The sequence below is a fragment of the Ambystoma mexicanum genome, chromosome 12 (assembly GCF_040938575.1).
Source record: "Ambystoma mexicanum isolate Mex_15411 chromosome 12, UKY_AmexF1_1, whole genome shotgun sequence".
NCBI classification, from domain to species: Eukaryota; Metazoa; Chordata; class Amphibia; order Caudata; family Ambystomatidae; genus Ambystoma; species Ambystoma mexicanum.
Window position 1 is genome coordinate 1,005,546,901 of NC_090936.1, and position 21,326 is coordinate 1,005,568,226.

Sequence of the window (21,326 nt, forward strand, 5' to 3'; positions counted from 1 at the left end):
TTCACGAGAGAGGAGGGAAACATAACAGGGTCTGTCACGGAGCCTGAGCCACAGCTACAGCTGATGCCGGGCGAATTCATTTATGTCAGGAGTTTTGTGCGTCGATGGAATGCACCACGGTTCCATGGCCCATACGAGGTAGTGTTCTGCACGCCCACGGCAGTGAAAGTATAGGGCCTGAAATATTGGGTGCACTTGACAGATGTACGAAAAGCATATAGTAACGTGCAGGAGGAGGTGGATGAGGAGGCACAGACAACAGCAAACAATGCAACTGAGCAGGATGCCTGAATATGAACTTGTGTATGTGTGACAGTAATGGACCTGAATGGGAAAATGGCTGATAAGTATACTTGCATTTTTTTTTTAAGATGTTACTGGAAAAAAAAAAAAGAAAAAACGTTTTTTTCTTTTTATCTTGTGGACTTATATGTAATTAATGAAGTGATCAAATTATGAAGTGTTTACACCCTTGTCTGTGCATCCCCGTCCCTACAAACCCTGCCCGCTTCCGTTCCCTGTCAATATATATTGGCACTAATAGTGCCAACGAAATGTTTACATGCATGCACTTAATGCACTTTTATATCTCAAACAGGAGCTACCATGGCATCTAACGGGCAGCCTGCAACGGATAGACTTAGTAGAGTGAGAGAATTATTAAATGAGAGATGCAGATATTCGTATGAGTGTGGATTATCTGTATGCATTACGTTGTTTTTTACAATAATGTTTGGCCTAGTTACATATTGGTTTATAGCGTTCATCTCTATTGAGATGAACGAGGGGGGAGGAATGAACAGCACTACTGGGACCAATACAACTGCAAGTGTCAAAACTAAGGAAGGTGATTTTTTGGTATGGGACGGAACTAAACTCGTATGGGGTTATTATACCACACCATCCAATGCTGTCATCTTAGAAAAGAAAGAGCCACAGGGTGAAATGCAAAACAACACAGTGTCTCCACCAAAGATATCTAATTACAATGCTTGCAGTTTAAATGACAGAAACCCGTCTGCCATATCGTGGTTGTATAACACCCCCACCAGCCAACCTGCCCCCATCTTAAAAAACAACCTGCAAGATAACGTCCGGGACGAAAAGGAAAAGATGCTAGCAACACACGATATCTTATATGATGAATGGGCCAAGGTGGGCGGGAATCAGAAAGGGGGGTCTATTTTGTCCCTCGCCCAGGAGACTGGGAAGTACATGAGGAACAAGAACAACAGACGAAAAAGGGACGCAGGGGGAAGGAGGTATGATGAGTACTATGGGTTAGGACTAGATAAAATGGAAGACCCACAACACCCCCACCAGACAAATAAATGGTATGCGGATATGAGTGCCACAGCTAAACAAACAACAAATGAGAGCTGTTATGTCTGCTCCCTCATTCCTCATGCTTCAGGTACACCCAAAGTATTGCTACCCAAAGAGTTGCCAATTATAGATGCCCAATGTCTCCTTCATCTCACGTTATGCAGGATTAAGAACACCTTCCAGGCACATGAAGTTACTTTTAGAATGCTGCAGAACGAGAAAACTTGCTATCCAAAGACGACAGGGGTGGTAAGTCTGGAGGAACCATTTTTTGTAATACAAGGGACACTTTTTTCGGACAACAAGTGGAAGGATGAAGACGTAATGTGTAAAGCTGAAGCACTGAGAGGTGTGGCACCAGAGAAATTGCAATGGATAGAAGAAACATGCACACCAGTATGGAAGGAACACATTTCAAAACTAACTTGGGTAACCGCCATTGAAAAACCCTTCAAACTACAGAACGAAATAGACTATGAACTATGTTTTAAAGGAGAGGGCAAAACCTCCATGGGGACAAACAAGAACTGTAACAAGACCCTCACCATCCCAGATCTGAGAAAAGGGACAGCGGCCCTGATGGACACGTACTGGGTATGCGGCAACCAGGCATACCTGCACCTTCCCCCGTCATGGAGTGGCAGCTGCTCAATGGCCACTCTGCACTCAGCCCTAATGGTAATACCAGAAAGCCACATTGATGGGAGCAAAAAGACACAGGAACGCATACAACAGAGTGCAGCCCAGCCGACTGCGGAGTCACAAATGTATGTCCTGTCTTCCGGGAGCAAGGGAGAGGTGCTGACCCGTAACAGACGAGCATCAAACTACATATCAAAGGCATCATCAGAACTGTTGGCTCAGATCCCAGACAGATATCGATTATTCAGTTCGGCAGAAACATTCTTTGCCTCACTCATCTCAAGTGTCCAAGCAAGAGCAAACGCAAAATGGCTCCAGATAACATGCTGGGAATTGATTCAGCTGGCAAATGACACTGAAGAAGGGTTCAACGTAATAAAAGTGGAACTAAGGGCTTTACGACTCATGACCATGCAAAACAGGTATGTCTTGGATCTGTTGACGGCGATGGATGGAGGTGTTTGCCGAAAAATTGGAAGTGCCTGCTGCACTTTCGTACCTTCCGAAGATGCAGAAAACGGCTCCCTGTCCCATGTGATCGAAGCAGTACACAACGTAGGAGAAAAAATGAAAATGGAAGGTGGAGCAGAAGACAGTACGTGGTTCGATAACATCTTCTCCTGGGTCCCCTCATGGCTTGGAACGACTGTGAAATTTTTGATGCCAGCTGTGGTGTTCCTCCTTTTAATTTTTTGCCTGTGCCAGGTGGGTCTTCGATTTTGTGCTAACGCAGTACCAAATGGTGCAATGATGATGGTGACAATGGGCAACACCCGTGGGACAATGCAAAACATGCAGGAAGTGCATGTACAAAAAGGAACAGATGACACACCAAGATATCAGCTAGTGCCTATCTATCACGACAAGGATATCATAGATAAAGCATGGCACACCACCATTAGAGAGCCCCGTGTACTAGAATGGTACCAGGAGGTGTGGGTAGATTTGGCGGGAGATGGCGGATGTATATACCTGACTTGTACCCCAGATGAGTATGCCAGAAGAGGGGAGAGCTTACGGGGGGTGTGCAGAGCATGGATGCCCATAAAAGGCACACCTGCATGGGATGAGGCAGTGATGGACGAAGCAGAATGTAGAAGGCTGGAGGACTTAAAGTATTCGTTACTTAAGTAACGAAAGGGGGGAAATGTAGGGGAGGAGTGGTCCAAAAGACCCCCCCTTGCCTACATCCCCACCCCAGGTGAGGGCCATGGCCCATCGGGCGTTCCCTCCTTACCACCAGGGCCCAGGTGGTGGAGGGCACACCTGCTGAAGACATTGCCCACACGTACTGAATTTAGCTAGGCCTCAGAAACCATTTTTTCTAATAAAGATGGTGTGAGCTCAGCGCACTGTAGCGCGGCCCCCACCCTCGGAGAGTTTCAGTTATCCCTGTTACCGCAGCACCCTGGCAGATCCGCTGTGAGCCCGTTCCCACGAACAAGACGGACATGAGCTAGCATAAGATACTAACATTGTAACATTTCACCTTCCGCAGTGTATCATTGCCCCTAGCATGACCCGGTCAGCAAGGCCTGGGTGATGGAGAGAACTGTAAAATGGTCATCGGATGACAGCAGAAAATTCCCGAATATTAATGCCAGGACTACTTGCAAAGTGTGTATTTCTCCACAAAGCTTCTACTATTTAGGAAACCTGTAAAATATATAAACATGTTAGAATGCATGCTCACACGATAATAGCAATAAAGAACCCCCACCACTGCAGGTGAGTGCTAACAATTAAGAAGCCTTCCAGGGGACTGTTCATTATGTGCATTCATGAGAAGCTTACACACCGTGGACCCGCACAATAACCGAACTAATGCTGCTAGAGTACAAGGGAAGGCGAATGTACTCATACAAAGGGCCCATGTGAAGGACGCGAGCGAATACACGTGTCATGCATATGTGTCTAAGCCCCTTATGTGCTACTACCGCCACGTATGGTGGTGAGTCATTTTCTATGTGCTCCACCAACCTCGCTACTACCTCACTTACTGCAAAATGTATATGCATATAACTAAATGCTGTAATTGTTAAGACATAGTGTACGAATAAGGTGCTCAGACTGGCTATATTTGAGACACATTTAGCAAAGTTGAAATGTACGTCTTCGAGTGATTCAAATAAGTATTATAGAGTGTTCAAATGTTTGTGATGTTTTCACCTAAAGTCGGCAACATACGAGGAAGATACCTTTTGTGAATATGTGCAAGGCCATTCCCCCTCCCGCCCTGCGAAGAATGCCAAACAAGGGAACAGAGGCCCGCGCCACGCTGCTCCACCTCCCCCAACCAGACTGGAGCCGCTTCAAAGATTTGTAGTTCCCTCCGCAGCACCCAAGGCCACGGCCCGCCACCTGCATTATTTACAGCACAGCAGTAAACCTCCGCCTGAATACACAAATCCAAAGGCGCCCCCTCGTAAACCCCACAACCCACCGGATCATCTTAGACTTATGGCCCTGTGCAATTAGGACACCCAATACTGTGGAAACACACAGCGGCACATTCATAACAACTTCTAACAAGACAGAAAGACATGTACCGCCCGTCCCAGGCCCTGAAACTTAGCACCTCGACCTATGGCACCGGTCAACAGGACACTGGTAACCATGTCCTGACGTATTACCCTCAGACCCCTCACAAGGTGCATTCCTCCTGTGTTGCATTAACCTGTAGAATAACGTATTGAAAGATTTACTAAAGAACATAATATTGCAATGACTGAATGACTGCGGTGTGCATGGCATAGGGCAAATAAGTCAGGAAAAGCCATTCATCTCTGACACTGGCCACAATGGCACAACACCACCGCCCGGATGAACTCAGCTGACCTACCAGGCCCAGCCCAACCCACGAGGCTGACCAGTGATGTCCTCCAGCCAAGGCCAACCACATCGCAGCAGCACCTATAGCTAGTCATCGCCACCCAATCCCATTGAACTTGTGCCCCCTATAGTATGTAGGTTCTTATGACGTTTTTTGTAAATATATACGCCTGTCTTTGCTATTGTCAGACAGAGTGCTCTCGGAGTTTGCAGAGTTCTTTGCATGCCCAATTCTGATTGATAAACTCCCATTTAAGCTCACCCGCACTCTGTCTTATCTTTATTCCCGACTTGGGAGAGTCTGTCATTGTCTCTCATTGCGGGGAGGATCGTGCTGGTTGGGGACGCTTGCCTTCACTCTCCTGCCTAAAATAACCGCAGCCCCAATGCATTCCTATGGAAAAATGCATTTCTCCCGATTTCCTTGGGGAAATCTCCCTTCCAGGTACGTCACAATGTTGGCATGTATGGTGAATGCAAGCAGACGTCCAAGGCCAAATGATAATGATATGCTATTACATAGCACTTACACTTAAGCGCTTTATATAGATCAAATATAAATACAATAGCACTCAACTTGTGTTGGTACTCTTTTATCAACCTCAGAAGGGTGAAAGACTGAATTGAGGTATTTAAGAACAGGCTAAATCAGTGATTCACCACCCAAAGTGTGCCTGAAAAAAGAGTCTAGCAATTATTGGATAGAATTCTAGAAAGACAAATTATGTGTTATTCCTATTCTTTCTTATTTAGCGTCACTGCTTAAAGTTATACACTTGTGGAACACCGTTTTTTTTTTTTAGAGGCCTGAACAAGAAAGTCAGACACTCCAAAAACAAAGAGCCACATGACACTGGCCACAACGACCCCCAAATGACGTCCCTGCCCTTCTTTATTACCACGCTTACACACGTCTCCAGGTGAACCCATGCATGCGCCATCAGCACGAGGTGCCTCCTGTCAACAGCGCCACGGCACTACAACTCTTGAACGCTGTGGCGTGCTCTCACAGACAATACTGTTTACTAGATTGAACAATAGTTGTCTCACAGCTATTATGTAGAAAACCATGTCAGTGACTTTCTGCAGGATAATTTGGGAGCTACTTAAAAACTAAACCCTATGTCATACTTGCCAACCCTACCGATTTAGGCGGTAGGATACCACTTTATAAGCAGTCCTACCGCCTACCGATTTTTTGACACCAAATACCGATTTTTTCAGTCTTTCAAGGGCTCCCCCGAGCTGGCGTACCGGGAGAATGCCCGGCATGCAGGCTTTTAATGTCAAAGGCACCCACGGCGGTGGGCTAAAGCGCCCCTCCGCCGCGGGTGCCCTTGGGAAAAGGCGCCATTAGTCCCCCACCACGCCAGCTTGGGGGAGTCTTTCAAGGACTTCCCCAAGCTGGCGTAGCGGGAGAAGGCGTGGCATGCAGGCTGTTACTGTCAAAGGCACCCACGGCGGTGGGCTAAAAGGGCCCCTCCGCCGCAGGTGCCTTTGGCAAAAGGCGCCATTAGCCCCCCACCACGCCAACTCGGGGAAGTCTTTCAAGGACTTCCCCGAGCTGGCGTAGCGGGAGAAGGCGCAGCATGCAGGCTGTTAATGTCAAAGGCACCCAGGGCGGTGGGCTAAAAGTGCCCCTGCGCCGCGGGTGCCTTTGGCAAAAGGCGCCATTAGCCCCCCACCACGCCAACTCGGGGGAGTCTTTCAAGGACTTCCCCGAGCTGGCGTAGCAGGAGAAGGCGCAGCATGCAGGCTTTTAATGTCAAAGGCACCCACGGCGGTGGGCTAAAAGCACCCCTCCACCGCGGGTGCCTTTTGGCCAAAGGCGCCATTAGCCCCCCACCACGCCAGCTCGGGGGAGTCTTTCAAGGACTTCCCCGAGCTGGCGTAGCGGGAGAAGGCGCAGCATGCAGGCCTTTGATGTAAAAGGCGCCCACGGCGGTGGGCTAAGGGCACTCCTCCGCCACGAGTGCCTTTCCCAAAAGGCGCCATTAGCCCCCCACCACGTCAACTCTGGTGAGTCTTTCAAGGGCTCCCCCGAACTGGCGTGATGGCAGAAGGCGTGGCAGGCGCCTCATTGTCATTGAATGCACCCGTGGTGGAGGGCTCATTCAATGACAATGGGCTGCTGATGCGCCCTATTCCTATCATTACCTCCTCGCCTGACTATTTTTGAAACTTCAAGATTCCTACAGATTTTTGGTCATAGAATGTTGGCATGTATGCTATGTTAAAAAAAATGTTTACAGACAGAAACATTTTAGTGTTGAAGACTAACCTACGAAATGGCACTGTTTCGGATTCTCTCCTAGTTCAGATTTTCACCTGCTATTAAATCCCGCCATTTTCATAGGAATTCCAAATTCACACCAAAAACCGTGCTCTCGTTCTTCATTATGGCCTACACAGAATAAATACTCCTGCGGCGTTAAAAACTCGCACACGCGCAGAAACAAGTACCGGTCACGTGCGCATGACGGCAGCCTGGCGGCCATGCTATGGTAAGGCACTAAATCCCACATTGGCATGGCTTTAATGGAAAGGGTCGAGTCCACGCATACGTATTTTTGCCTGACCCTGACTCGTCGAGCGTCACGCCCAGGCAGGGACTGTCATGCGCAGTATAGGGATGTTCGATTTTGACAGGGAGTTTACAGAGCTCAGCTGACACCTTGAAACGCTGCATTGGTGCAGTACCGACTGGACGCTTTCATTTGGAAGACATTTGTAGTACTGTAATCGCCGCATTCAAGCTCCGCCGGGTGTGAGAGACCGTAACCTAGGAGGCCATGGCCGGCCGCGGGAAGCTGATCGCTGTCATCGGAGATGAGGACACCTGCACCGGCTTTCTGCTGGGGGGCATCGGGGAGCTGAACAAGAACCGCAAACCCAACTTCCTTGCCGTGGAGAAGGACATGAGCGTGGCTGAGATAGAGGAGACCTTCCGGTGAGCGGGGGAGAGGGGTGACAGTGAAGTGTTTTAGAGAAATGACGGGGGCAAGAGGGAGATGATGATGGTGGCGGGGAGCGGGTATTTAGGTGGCTGAGATAGATGGAGGTCACTTTCTGTTGCTAAGAGCGAAGGGGGCTGCGTGGATAAAGGAGCTGGGACAGCCCTCGCACAGCTTTTGTTTCAACGATACGTGATCACATGGTTCCTGAAAAATCCCAAGCTGTAATGTCATGGGGTGGCAGCTTCTGGTGTCGGCCAGAGGCATCATTGTGTGGCTGGCAGTAACTGTTTGGGGACACCGGGGCAGTGTCTTCGCTCGTGCGGCGTGTCGACATTTCTGATAGGGGATAGCAAGTCATGGCGGCAGTTCCAGGGAAAGAAGTGGCATTAAGCTACAAGGTGATGGTAGTTCAGCGACCACTTGGGTGGAAGGTCCCAAGACGAGGGGGACGCGGGGGGGTTCAGGTAAGGCATCGGCACGATTATGTCCTAGGAGATTTCATCGCTGGAAAGAAACATCGTTTGGCAAACGATATTTTTTTTCGCCACCCACTAAACGGCCATCCCAACATTTTGGGACTGGTACAATTTTATATAAACCAACTCCAGTCCTTGAATTATGTGGTGAAGTGTTAAGATAGTGGCTAATAAAATATTGTTACCCCGTCGATGTTTCTTTTCAGTGCTGAAATCACTGCCATGGTGATTTCACAGAAGGTTATGATATATGATAACTCATTTATAACGTGCCTCTACACATGTGTTTCTAGGCGCAACAAGACAAGGGAGGTTATGGAGGGAGGACAAGACAAAAGATCTTACTAAACCTCGTGTCTTTCAGATTGTGCAAGTGCGTTATGCAAAGTGCAGATGGGGAGGAGATAGAGCAATGATGGAGGCATTGCTCTGAGTAAGTGCAGCCAGGCCAGTGCGGCTCAGGGTAGTGCAAAGAGGTGGGGGACTGTAGAGGTTACTGTTGCAGCCCTTAGTGCGTGACGACCCAGAGGCAGTGTGGGGTAGACCGGTCAAAAGGAGCCAGACACCCAGTGAGACTCTGAAGGTATCAAGCAACCAGTCAGTGCAACAGACAGGTAGTTCGGCAGGGGAGGGAGGGAGAGAAAGCAGAGGAGACAAAGAAGGTCTTGAGCTACTTCAGGTTTTCCGGTTGAAGTTTGAGAGGGGCAGGTAGGCCATTCCAGAGGGAGGCACCTGCAGAGGAAAGTATGCCTGGAGAAGCGTCTGACCCTCAGAGAGTTGGAGGCATCAGAGCGAGGTTCTCAAGAAGGAAAGTATTTAGGAATAGTGCGTTGAATGTAGTGCTGGCCCCAGCCCCAGAAATCCTTGTGGATGATGCAGAGGGTCTTGAACTTGATCCTTGCAGCCAACAGGAGCCAGTGGAGAGATTTCAGGGCTGGAGAGATACAGTGCATGGGCTTGAGGCTAGAGATAAGTCTTGCAGTCATGTTCTGGATTAGTTGCAGAGAGTAGACAAAGGAAGATTGAGAAAGAGGCTGTTATAATAGTCCAACGCAGAGAGAACCAGGGTTCTGGCGACAGTGAGCTTCTGGGGGAAAGTGAGAAAAGGAAGAGCACCACTCAGGAGGTGCAGCTGGTAGTGGGGCGCCTTAGAAAGTTCTGTGATGTGAGGAGAGAGTGGAGTCAAAGATGACACCAAGGATTTTTGCATCACAGGCAGGCGAAGGAAGAGGGCCCAAGGATGGCGGCCAGAGAGAGAGGGAAAGCGGGAACAGGTGTCCCGATGAGAAGGATCTGTCTTGCTGGCATTAAGGCAGAGCTAGTTGGAGGTGTACCAATCCTGAATCGCAGATAAACATTCTCGGATGTGCGAGAGAGCAGCAAAGATTGTAGGGGGATGAAAAGAGCAGCATGGTCATTCTGCATAGCAGTGAAAGTTAGAGCAGAAGATGGAGATTGTGTGGGCCAGGGGGATGAGAAGTTAGAGCCCTGGGGAGCACCACATGTGGAGAGAGGTGGTGGAGAGAAAGGACCCAAGTTGGACCTGGGAGGGACGGTCCTCAGCCACTCCAGGTCCTGTTCTGTGATACCCAGGTTCTCACGTAGTCGGTTCCTCAGGATGGTGTTATTGACCATGTCGAAGGCAGAGAAAAGGTCAAGGTCGATAAGGACAGAAGGGATGCTGGTGTTGAGATTGCAGAGCAGATCTTCACGGGTGTTCAGGAGAGCAGTTTCCATGCCTCTGGCTGCTCCTAAGCCAGATTGGTGGTAATGGAGACAGCCAACGGTTTCAGTGTTGAGAGTAAGCTGGGAGATGGCTACTTTTTCCAGAGGTTTTCCCAGGGAAGGAGTGATAGAGATCAGGTGATAGTTAGCCGGACAGGTAGAATCAGAAGACATTTTAAGGTGGGGATGCACAAGGGGGTGCTTGAGGAGAGAGGGGAAAGCACCAGTGGCAAAAGAGTAATTGGAGAAATCAGCCAACGCTGGAGTGAAGGTGTCAATGTGGTCCTTGATGGTTCTGGAGGAGCAGGGGAGCACCTGTTTGGACGACACTTTCATAGATTAGACTTGTCTAGAAACATTGTCATTCTATTGAGGTGTTGCTGCTTGGCATCACAAAGTTACAGGCTAGAGGGTTTACAGGTGTGGGGGCAGAATAATTGAGGCAGTAGTCGATTCCTCTGTTATGGAGAGTCAAGGGGTGTGCAGTGACGGATGTCGTGTTGGTACAATTGCTGTAGGCAGTACGTTGAGTTGGGTGCAGGTCCCATCAAAGGATGTGTTTCTACCCTTGGGCAGTGATCCAGGTTTGTATCCCCTCCTTACAATGGGGCAGGTATGTTTTAATGCCTGAAATGGCACCTTCTGTTAACCCTCTGCTAGTGGTTCCATAGGCAACTGCCTAGATTTCTCTTGTATCACCAGCCCCGGTGAGTTGTCATTCAGAGGCTTAGGGCTTCTATCGCTCCCCCTGGGTATGCAATACATAGTGGTTGGAGCAGATTTTGGTGCGTAAGATATCTTAACAAAGCTGCCCTGGGCTGCTTTCTCTGACACATATATGGAATTGCATGTAACCACCAGGACACGTCTGCGCAACTTGTGATGCTCATTTGGGCTTCTGTGGACCCACTACAGAGGAAAGTGATAGTGTAAACTTTCTAGTTGAGCTCTGACAGAATGCGTATTACACTTGGTAAAAGCTACTATGGTGGTATCTGCCAGATGATGGCATTATACAACTAACTTCACCCCTCCCCCAGTGCCCCCACGCACACTATACCTGAGTTGTCTTGCCCACAGGCACAAAATGCCTAAATTATCAGATGATACTAAAAACCATGTGAAGTGATCCCCTCCCTGGCGTCCTTGGAGCTGAATGAGTTCTTTTCATTTCACTTCGCTGGTGTCTGTGCAGTTTGTAGACTGTTGTTGTGGGTGCTAGCAAGGTCCCTTTTGTAATCACATGCCTTGCACCACCCTTTCACAACAGTCCCTATTCCCCGTAGCCTTGCTTTAGTGTCGTCAGGGCCTCCCCTCCGATTTGCAGGGCTCTGGGCAGCAAAATATGTGTGCCCGCTTAATTTACATAAATAATTACATCAGTGATATCACAGAATGAGTCTTTAGTACGCAAAGGTATCCTGGGATGTTAAATCAGAAAAATGTTGCCATGCGTAAGCTAGTAGACAAATACACTGATGTCCAGTCTAGGAATTGTCAATATTCATATGTACCTATGTGTCAATATTGGGAGTCGGGTATTTTTTTGAAGTAGCAGACAGCTGAATACCGTGTACATACTTCTCATTTTGCCAGATAAGACATAGTGTGATAAAATAATTTGGCTGGGATCACACACTTTGGTTAAGTGGAGAAGCCGGGAATTGAGACCAGTCTGCATTTCAAGAACTTCTCTTCCCACATGTAATTAGTAGAAATACTGTTTGCAAAAGGTGTTTTTGAAACTTTGGTTTGGAAACGCTCTGTGGAAGGAATTGCAAAAATGTGGTGATTTTGCTAACTGAAACTTAATGCTCTTTTTGTAGAAGTTTCACGATTGTTTTTATTTTTATTGTGTGTGTATATTTAGGCAATACTAGCGCCTAGATGCTTACAGGCTCAGTGTGCCTTAAAGATGTAAAAATATATATATATATAGTCAAAATTAGCAATATGCTTTTATTTCAGAAGCTAGAGATATGGATTATATGACAAAAAAAAAGTAAATAACTATGTTTATCAAGTGATGCTTATTACAAAATGTGATGTGAGTCTCATTAACGTACCCCCTTAGACTTGATTGTAGGGGGTAAGCAGGCCAAAACTGTTTGCCGGTGTAGAATAGCAGGTGATCCTGTATCAGAATATTGCAAAGGCAACTGAGTGGGTTAGGAGACTATTGCTGAGATATTATACATTTAGACCTTTCTGTAAATCAGGTCGTCTTTCCTATTCCTGCAGCAACATGTGCTGTAAAACGTGATGTTTTGCCATGGGGATGAGTATGGCTCCCTTGCTTCGCTCAGTGTGCAAACGTTTGCCCCCATAGTGAAACAAAAAGCGGGCATCCAAGAATATACGCACAGTAAGTGAACCTATCTTAAAGTGAAAGATAAAAATTAAGTTCAATTGACCTTTCCTCTCAGAAGAAAGTGCACTAGACAAAAGATCATTGGCCTTTCAAAAAAAGTAATCAACAGAAAAATAACCAGAGAGAGGAAATTGTCCAATAAATACGCTGGCAAAGTATAAAAGGTGCTCACCTTTTAAACCCAGATATGTAGTAAACTATTCCATGGAAAACAAAATCCCATTATGAGCACATGATTTGATGATAATTTTATGTCTGCAGCGGAAACATGACAACCTGGGTGAAATCAAGGTAGCCAAATGCTTGAGCAAGCTTGCCGACTTCAAAAACACACAAGGTGGTTAGACGCCCTCTGAAAAATGTTACTGTCCACCTACATGTATGCTTTACTTGTGCCCTGAATAGCAGCACATGGCCACAATCGTGGAAAAATAACTGGACCAGACTCCAGGATTGAAAACTCTTGCCACATCCTGGGAAAATATTCAAGTCTCGCCCTCTCAGTTCCCCTTCTCAACACCATGTCTGGCTTTCAACAATACTCTGCTTTATGAAGATGACTTGAAAAGTACACATACCTTAGTAAGGTACCCCCTCAAATATATAAATCCTGACCTAAATATGTTAAGCAAAATGTACACTTGTGGCATTATTCCCCAATCTTGACTGGGAGACTACGAATACCAGAATGCAATTCAGCAAAAGGCAACACAATTTGCCTTTTTATTTTCAAGACTTATAACATGTAATGTGTGAAAAGGTTACCTGTTTGTGTTTAACAAATGCAGGCTTCAAATATGATTTGATGACATTCACATTCTACCAAAAATAAACGCTTATGATGCGTTAAATATGAACATCTGAAAATAATGTAGCTAATGTTAACTGTTTTGTGGGATATATTGGAATGGATCGAAAGGAAAGTGTAGATTTAGGCAGCTAACTGGTGTTTTGTGTGTTCTTTCAGATTGAAAATGACTATTTGCATTTCTTAACACATAAACTTTACAAATATCTCCTCCAAAACAATACTCTCTTAAATGGGCTATCACTTGTAAATTGCCCCCACTTTTAATGCTCTGCTTGAAGAAAGAAAGTGATTAAGTAGTCATTAAGGGACCTACAGCATCTGATGGGCTGCTGGGAGCAGATGTTGGTCTCTAGAGAGCCACAGGATGTTGGGAGGCGACTCGGGTGGAAGCTGCGCAATCCCCCCCTTAAAACATTCTTGATATAGTTGAGGCAGGCACTGGGGACCCCTGCCTTGGGCCTGCTCGAGTGTCGTTAATCCCCATTATCATAATTTTGTCTCCGTTTGTATTACGGAGACTGGCAACATTAAGTCTGATTGCAAATCCGGCTGGAGTTCCCCTTTCTGGAGTTACACGTGCCGTAGATGTGGAAATACCCATCACCCTGCAGTAATGTGGTGGTTCTGCTTTTCTGAAGGGCAGATCTGATGACCTATGGCTGCTTCCTTCTCCTAGAGCCGGCTGTAGACGGGCTAGTCATTGTATTCTCAGTTTTTTAGAATATTCCATGTGTATTTTGGCAACCCCCCACACTTGCACGATCCGAATGTCACAAGGCCTAGTAGGACTGTTATTGTTGTCTTTCTCTTCTGTTACCCTCCATGGCCCTCTTTTGTCGTGTTGCGCCTGGAAACTGTTGTGGCCCTGCATACACATGTATAATAAATAAAATAAAAATACATTTTGTGCTGCAGTTATAAATCCGATAAGTGCGGCTTGCATACGCTCCCGAATGTATGTTTAATTGTATTGTGCAAAAGGGTTATAGCCAACCAGGATCTTTAATGTAATGCGTGGGTCGGTTGACACAGGTCCACAGCAGGCTGGGATTGTATTGCAGTTTACGCTAAATAAAGACGTGTTTTTATAATAACAGAGGCTAGTAAATTGGTGGCGGGGAGGGTTTTTCTGGCGGATCTCCTCGGACTGGACTAGAAAGGACTGCAATGCTCCTAACCCCGGCTGTGTTTGGACTGGAAGATACTGCATGCAGGCAGTCTGTGCAGGGAAAGCTTGTGTGCCTAGGGCTCACCGTTACAGGGAAGAATGCGTGCTTGCCAGCTGAGTACCCCTACGTTTCTAGCGCACACACAACAAACTGGTTACAGAAGGTGCCCTTCAGAGTGCGCACATCTGCTGTAGATCGCTCATTTACTTTGCCACCCCTGCCCTTAAGTATGTCATGTGCTGCTGGGCTGTTGCTGCTATGTTGCACTATTTGGTGATTCTAATGCACTGTTGTTGTCATCTTGTTCCCTAGAGTTGCAATGTTGAAGCAGCGAAATTGCAACCAACTGCAGTGCACTGGATCTCCAGGCACACTAGAACCAGCTGCCACTACTCAATCCTCCATACACTTAACCTCATACACTTAGCTGTATTGCTCCCACTCCACTGAGCCACTCTGCCTCTGAGTCGGGTCCACGTTTTCCGGGCATCTGTGCTTCTCTTATGTATGCACTGTTTTATTACATGCAATGCCAGTGTATAGTCTGGTGAAACCAACTATAGTGATCTACCTGGACCCCCCCCTCCCCAGGGGCACAGCGCCTTCTTGCCCTTTCAAGATGATTCATCACAAACCATCTCAGCACGTTTGGAGCATCTAAAGTTCAGATGTATTTTTAGGGGTGACCACAGGGTTTGTCTATGCCCCACAGTTTAGATGCACATTTGCGGTTGTTTGTTCCTATAATCGAATCCACGTTTCTTATGTCCGTTTTTGATTAACAAAAAGCATTCGTTTTGCTGGTTTTTCTTTCCCTTGAATTTTGTATGTCTTTTATTCTTCTATCGCGCCCAGATGCAGACGCGTCTGCCCCGTTACCAATTTACACATTGAAATATAAGGCAATCACTACCCACATCGGTACAGATTTGTTACAATTGGTGTGGTTGGCCCGCAAAAGTACCCTAACCACCAAATGTACCTCTTGGCCTTTTATGCATCTGCACACAAGTGGAAATCCTCCTCCACCCCTTTATAGAATCCTGTGCAGATCGTTGTATTTTGCAAGGCTACTTCTGTGGCAATGTCGCACTTTAGACATGCCCGTGTTACATACATGTTCATGTGTATTAATTGATGACTGCCGCAAAGCTGAACATTGGTCCACACAGGCTAGATCATCTTTTCAGCAACACGGTCATTAGAGAAAGTTGCTAACTCCACTGCCAACTGCCCACAATCTGCTGCTGTCCATGTGGTCTGCATATTAATCTAGCGTCTTCCATTTTTAAAACCCGTTGTGCTTAGAAGTCAACTTATGACAGTTTGCAACTCCCTCTTGTTCGTCATAACCATTTGAGTCTCCGTCTCGCCCTTTTAGTTTCCGTCTCGCTTGTGTCCTTCACAAACACGTGTCGCATGATTAGTGATGAGACATGCCGGTTTTGCATTTCTAATGGCTGAGATTTATATAGCGCTACGAACCCTCAGTGTGTGTGGTGATCATGTATCGGGATTCGAACCTGGGTCAGCAGGCTCTGCACGGATGTCAAAGCGAGCGCTCTACTCGCTGTGCCACTTGACCTGGCACTTATGTCATTGATCCTGCTGGCACATAGTTTTACTTTTTTTCTGAGGGGAGGGAGGTGGGAGAGGGGCAGTAGAAAGTTGGCAAGACTGTGTGACATCCCTAAAACGTGTTTTGAAAGTTTTCATTTGAAAGTCTGCATTGTTTTCATGCCCGTTTGGTGGTTTCGACCAATTATAAATATATAGAGGTCAGGGGGGGGCGCATAGCAAAACAATGGTCGAATTCAGGTCCACCAAAAGTGCATGAAAAAAATGCAGTCTTTCAAAGCAAGTAGAACCAGCATACCATGTGAAGGTGTTTCTGTTATCCGTTGATTGAAATGCCCATAGGAAGATGGGAACACCTGATGCTATTAAGTGAACAGGCTGGAGGTTGCCTAATTTCACAACCTTATACACCCCAACCACAATCGCATCTGCTACTGCTCTCCAAAGCTCCAACTGAGTCCCACAGATGTACACACCATAGACACCTTTAACTATTTTCTTCATATTTCAAATGGTGGCACTTGCCTAATAGTTCCCTGTCTCAATCATTTGAATGCGTAAGCACAAATAAGGCAAGTTAAAGCATCAGAGTGCACTGGACCATGTCTTTTCCGTTACTTTTACTTTCGAATCAAAGAAATGCCTGGGATTGTATACTGCAGATATGTTTGAGACTGCTAGTGAAGGCATTGTGGTACATTTCATGCAAGTGTTGACATGGTATCTAGGTCATAAATGATGAATACATTAGGCATATGGAGAGAATAGTATAAACATGGACAGTGCTCCAGATAAGATGTGGAAGTCGAGTATGTTACTCCCTATTTTTGAAAGTTGGGAGTAAAAGGATTTTTGAGGGAGTAAAAATACAAGGCCAATTCCCAATGGGCGTATTTTAGAAGCGAGTAAAAATAGGTTTTAACTGGAAAAACAGATATTTTTGTAATAATTATTTCTTTGCGCCTAGTGGTGATTGCCATGCACATGGTTTACTTCTTCCGATCAGGCATGAACAATTGTAGTTCTTCCTGTGGTGCTACGTGCACTACTATTCCAAACATTTCCATAGAGCCTTGTGGGTGAAAGTAGGGGCACAAGGTTCCATGTGTCTGTTTCTTATTTTTTGTTGGGATTATTTTGACTCCCCATTTTTATTTTTTGGGAGTATTTGCCTAATTTTAGTGAGTAAAAGTGGTCGATTCACCCCTGTAAATCCGAACGTAGTATTTAGAGCACTTAACATACCTAACGTTCTTTTCCACCTCATGCACAATGATACTATTTGTGGTCTAGTTAAGCAATACTTATTTAATATCTAGGGCTGAGTTCAGAGTTTGAATTGTTTTGCCACCTGGATTGTATGCTTCCTTAAACTTCCTTAGCTTGCTACTCTCTGTATCTCCTGCCGTTGGGCACAACTGACCCACTACCCTCCTATTCAGCCCCATCAATGATTGGTGATCACTGCACCCGATTCCACGTGCAAACTGCTATTATTGGCTTTGTGCATAAAAACTAAACAGCCATATTTATGTTGCACTTAAATATGGAGGTTTGCCTGATTTTAAGCGCATCTCATTTTGTAAGAGGAGACATTGGGGTTAAGGAACATGAATCAATTCACTCTGCTCTGGATCCCACAATTTGTTGCGGAGCTGGGATTGGATATCCAGTCTCAGAACAAACTATGGAATTGGATAAAATCCTCATGCTAAAGGGCCAGAAATGGAAGTGACCCTCCCCATGAAATATTAAGATCAAGAGGTAGACCCAAACCTGGAAGGGAAGCATGTCTTTTCTGAGGTTCTTGCAAGAAACAAAGATTAGGTGAAAACCCAATCATACAGCCGCTCTCTGGAATCCCATACTGGGTTTTATATTAGTTGTAATTTCACTATGTATAGTTCCTTCGATCCAATTCTTGAAAAAATACAAAAGTCAAATATATAGTGATTTTTCAATGTTGAAAATTATTTTATAGAAAGAAGTGACTAGTAGCCACCAAAATTGTTCTTCGTGAGGAAGAGATTGCCATAAATCACTCTATCTGAAGACTTATTTTTGTGCCACTGCATTTCGGAATATAACAAATTCCTTCATCAGGGCAAGTCTAAAACAATAAACACATAACATTCACATGCAATTGTGCCAACCATCCCAAGATTAATATCCAATATAGAATAATTCCCACATTAGAAACAACGTAAGTATATAAATATCAGTATGAACAATCATCATCCAAATAGTTGAAAAAATATGAAGGTAAACACATACCCGACAATGTAATGAGCCGGATCAGAAGGCAGGTCAAAAGATATAAAATAAGAAACAAATCAGTACAAAGGCAAGTAAAGTTATCCTATAACAAAATGGAGGGAATCGGGTCCATTACCTGATGTAGGTGAGTAATGGCGAAATCTATGTTTCAGAGGTCAAGCTACTCCACCGTGTACGGCGAGTAGGTGCTGTGAATGGTAAAGTGAATATATATAAAGGACCTATTCAAAGTGTAGCTAAACGCTAAATAGAAATAAACAGGCGTGAATTGTAACTCACCATATGTAAAGAACGAAGCGGAGAAGTTCTCTCAGCGTCTGCTCAAAGCAGACTGTCTTTGTTTCATCGGCGCGTTGCCGAGCAACCTGGTTTAATAAGACACGTGATTGAAGGCAGAATGTCCTCCTTGCATCGGTGCGCAGCCAAGCAACTCAGTTGTGTAAGACACGTGATCACGGCTCTATGAACACGAGCCGTGACCCGTGTCCGAGAACTGATCAATAAACTCAATATGATCAAAATATCTAATTACTGGACCTCCTGGGGCAGTAATGATAAAAGTCATCGCCTAAGAATCAAAAAAGAAATAAGTAATCTGTCATCCATGGACATAGAAAAAATACTAAGATTGAATGAACCCATTTGGATAAAAGTAATGGCTGTTATATGAGCACCTCAGATGAGGCTATACTAATTATGAACGTACCTAAGTAGGATGGATGGAGCCTAGGGAGCAACCCTAGGGCTGTACCTTATATTAATAGTATGTGCCTTAATGCCGCTAGTGGTGTCGTCTAGACAGACGGCACCTCGGGTCCTGGGGGAACTCCAGGATGCGCAGCATGCAGGACATCTTTTAAACATGGGAAACATCTCTTGTTCATATACATTCAAGTGACCCTCAACATTCAGGTCATATACATACTGGTGTCAATCTAAACCAAATGATGCTAAATGCAATGTAAGAAAACAATTAGAGAAAACAGTGAAAGCTGATCTCCTCATTTAACCCATTGGGTGCCAGACTGCCAAGTTTGTCAATCCAATATGTCTCTCTGCGACTCAAACGTTGGCATAAATCCTCATGAGGGCTGTTCTTGGTTAAAGCTTCCAAAATTACAAATTTTATTTGGGACACGTTATGTCCATTGGCTATCCAATGTCGTGCCACAGCTGAATTAATGTTTGCATTACGAATACAAGATCGGTGTTCACCCCACCTCAATTTAGCTGTTCGGGTTGACTGTCCCACATAAAATTTCCCACACGGGCATTTAATGCCGTAGATGATATTACTACTGTCACATGTAGCAAAAGTCTTAAGCATAATCTTCTGCCCCGTCCTTGGATGGTTAATGGAGTTTCCTTTAATAACAAAATTACAGTTGACAATTACAACTATTTGGATGATGATTGTTCATACTGATATTTATATACTTACGTTGTTTCTAATGTGGGAATTATTCTATATTGGATATTTAATCTTGGGATGGTTGGCACAATTGCATGTGAATGTTATGTGTTTATTGTTTTAGACTTGCCCTGATGAAGGAATTTGTTATATTCCGAAATGCATTGGTACAAAAATAAGTCTTCAGATAGAGTGATTTATGGCAATCTCTTCCTCACGAAGAACAATTTTGGTGGCTACTAGTCACTTCTTTCTATAAAATAATTTTCAACATTGAAAAATCACTATATATTTGACTTTTGTATTTTTTCAAGAATTGGATCGAAGGAACTATACATAGTGAAATTACAACTAATATAAAACCCAGTATGGGATTCCAGAGAGCGGCTGTATGATTGGGTTTTCACCTAATCTTTGTTTCTTGCTGTATTTTTTGGGTTTGGGTGTCTCCAGGCCTTTTTCAGCCAGCTCCTGCATAGAGGATCTAACTTCCTAACAAAGACTTATCACACTAGAAACTTTTGATAACGCCAGAAGGATTCGATACTCCTGTGGTGCCCACTCAAATTTGCTTTCTTTTTCTGAGGTTCTTCTCAAGTTTGATAAAAGCTATGTTTATGGATTGTAAATCTTGTCCGTTTCATTTATTTCGTAGTTGGCATATGTTTCTTTATCTTTGTTTGCCCCCTGATTTGTGGTCATACAATGTCGCTTCTTCCATGATTGATGGAACCTTTTTTTTTTTTTACCTCCCTATTTTGTAGGAGTTTTCTGGCCAGAGATGATATTGCAATTATCCTGATTAATCAGTACATCGCTGAAATGATCCGCCATGCCATCGATGGCCACAACCGGTCTATCCCGGCGGTGCTGGAGATCCCTTCCAAGGAGCACCCGTACGACGCCTCGAAGGACTCCATCCTGCGCCGTGCCAAGGGCATGTACACAGCCGAAGACCTGCGATGATCCAGCTTGAGTAGAGATTCCAGACATGTGCAACAGGGACATTCCTTGATTGCATAAAAGCAGCAAGACCATCCATGTAAATCTGCATTGTAACATTCCTGGGAACTGTTAGCTCGCCCACAAGTGTAACCTCTCCCCCCTTTTCTGTTTCTGGATGGTCTGTTGTCTCTCTATGTCGTCCTGTTACCACTGAGCCTCTGGCAGTTTCACTTGGTGTTGACTGGAATAGGTATGTTGTATTTATAATGTATTTCCCTAGGTTTAAACACATGTTTTTATTATTTAATTATGCCGAAGACCGATTCCTTATGCATTTGGGTTTAATCAAATCGTTCCCTTTGTCATTTTAAGTAGTGCTGTCCCACTTCGGATCTCCTTTTGAGAAGGGCATATGGGATGAACTTCCGGTTTCTTGGTCTGGCTTTCAAGCTGTGACTCGGCTTAACTACTCTATTTCTGTCAAAATCACTTTAACTGTTTCCTGTGAGCAATGTTATGTAATTTGTAAATTAAAACAAGTTATGGAACGGAATGAGTCGTAGTTTTGTTTTAGAAAGATGATTGTTTCACCTACTATTGCACAAGCAAATATGTTGCTGCCAGTAGTATTACGGGTGTTTAGGCAGGTCAGGAAGCCCTGCGTATCTTTACTGTACCTTGTTTTACCCTGGCGTAGTGCAAGCGGGTGTGCTCAGTCCTTGGGTGTGGTATAGCAGGCGAGATGAATACCTGTGAATAAATATGCTGCCATGTGACTCTCACAAAAATCAGCTTTTGGGGTAGGC

General features: G+C 45.2%; 1 protein-coding gene across 1 annotated transcript; it reads left to right on the forward strand.

Annotated features, from left to right (window-relative positions):
* The first annotated feature begins 7,326 nt into the window (after nt 1–7,326).
* ATP6V1F (ATPase H+ transporting V1 subunit F) lies at nt 7,327–21,073 on the forward strand. The gene is made up of 2 exons (XM_069629540.1): nt 7,327–7,750; nt 20,340–21,073. The coding sequence occupies exons 1-2, from the start codon at nt 7,593–7,595 to the stop codon at nt 20,539–20,541; spliced, it is 360 nt and encodes a 119-aa protein (XP_069485641.1). The 5' UTR covers nt 7,327–7,592; the 3' UTR covers nt 20,542–21,073.
* The last annotated feature ends 253 nt before the right edge of the window (nt 21,074–21,326 follow it).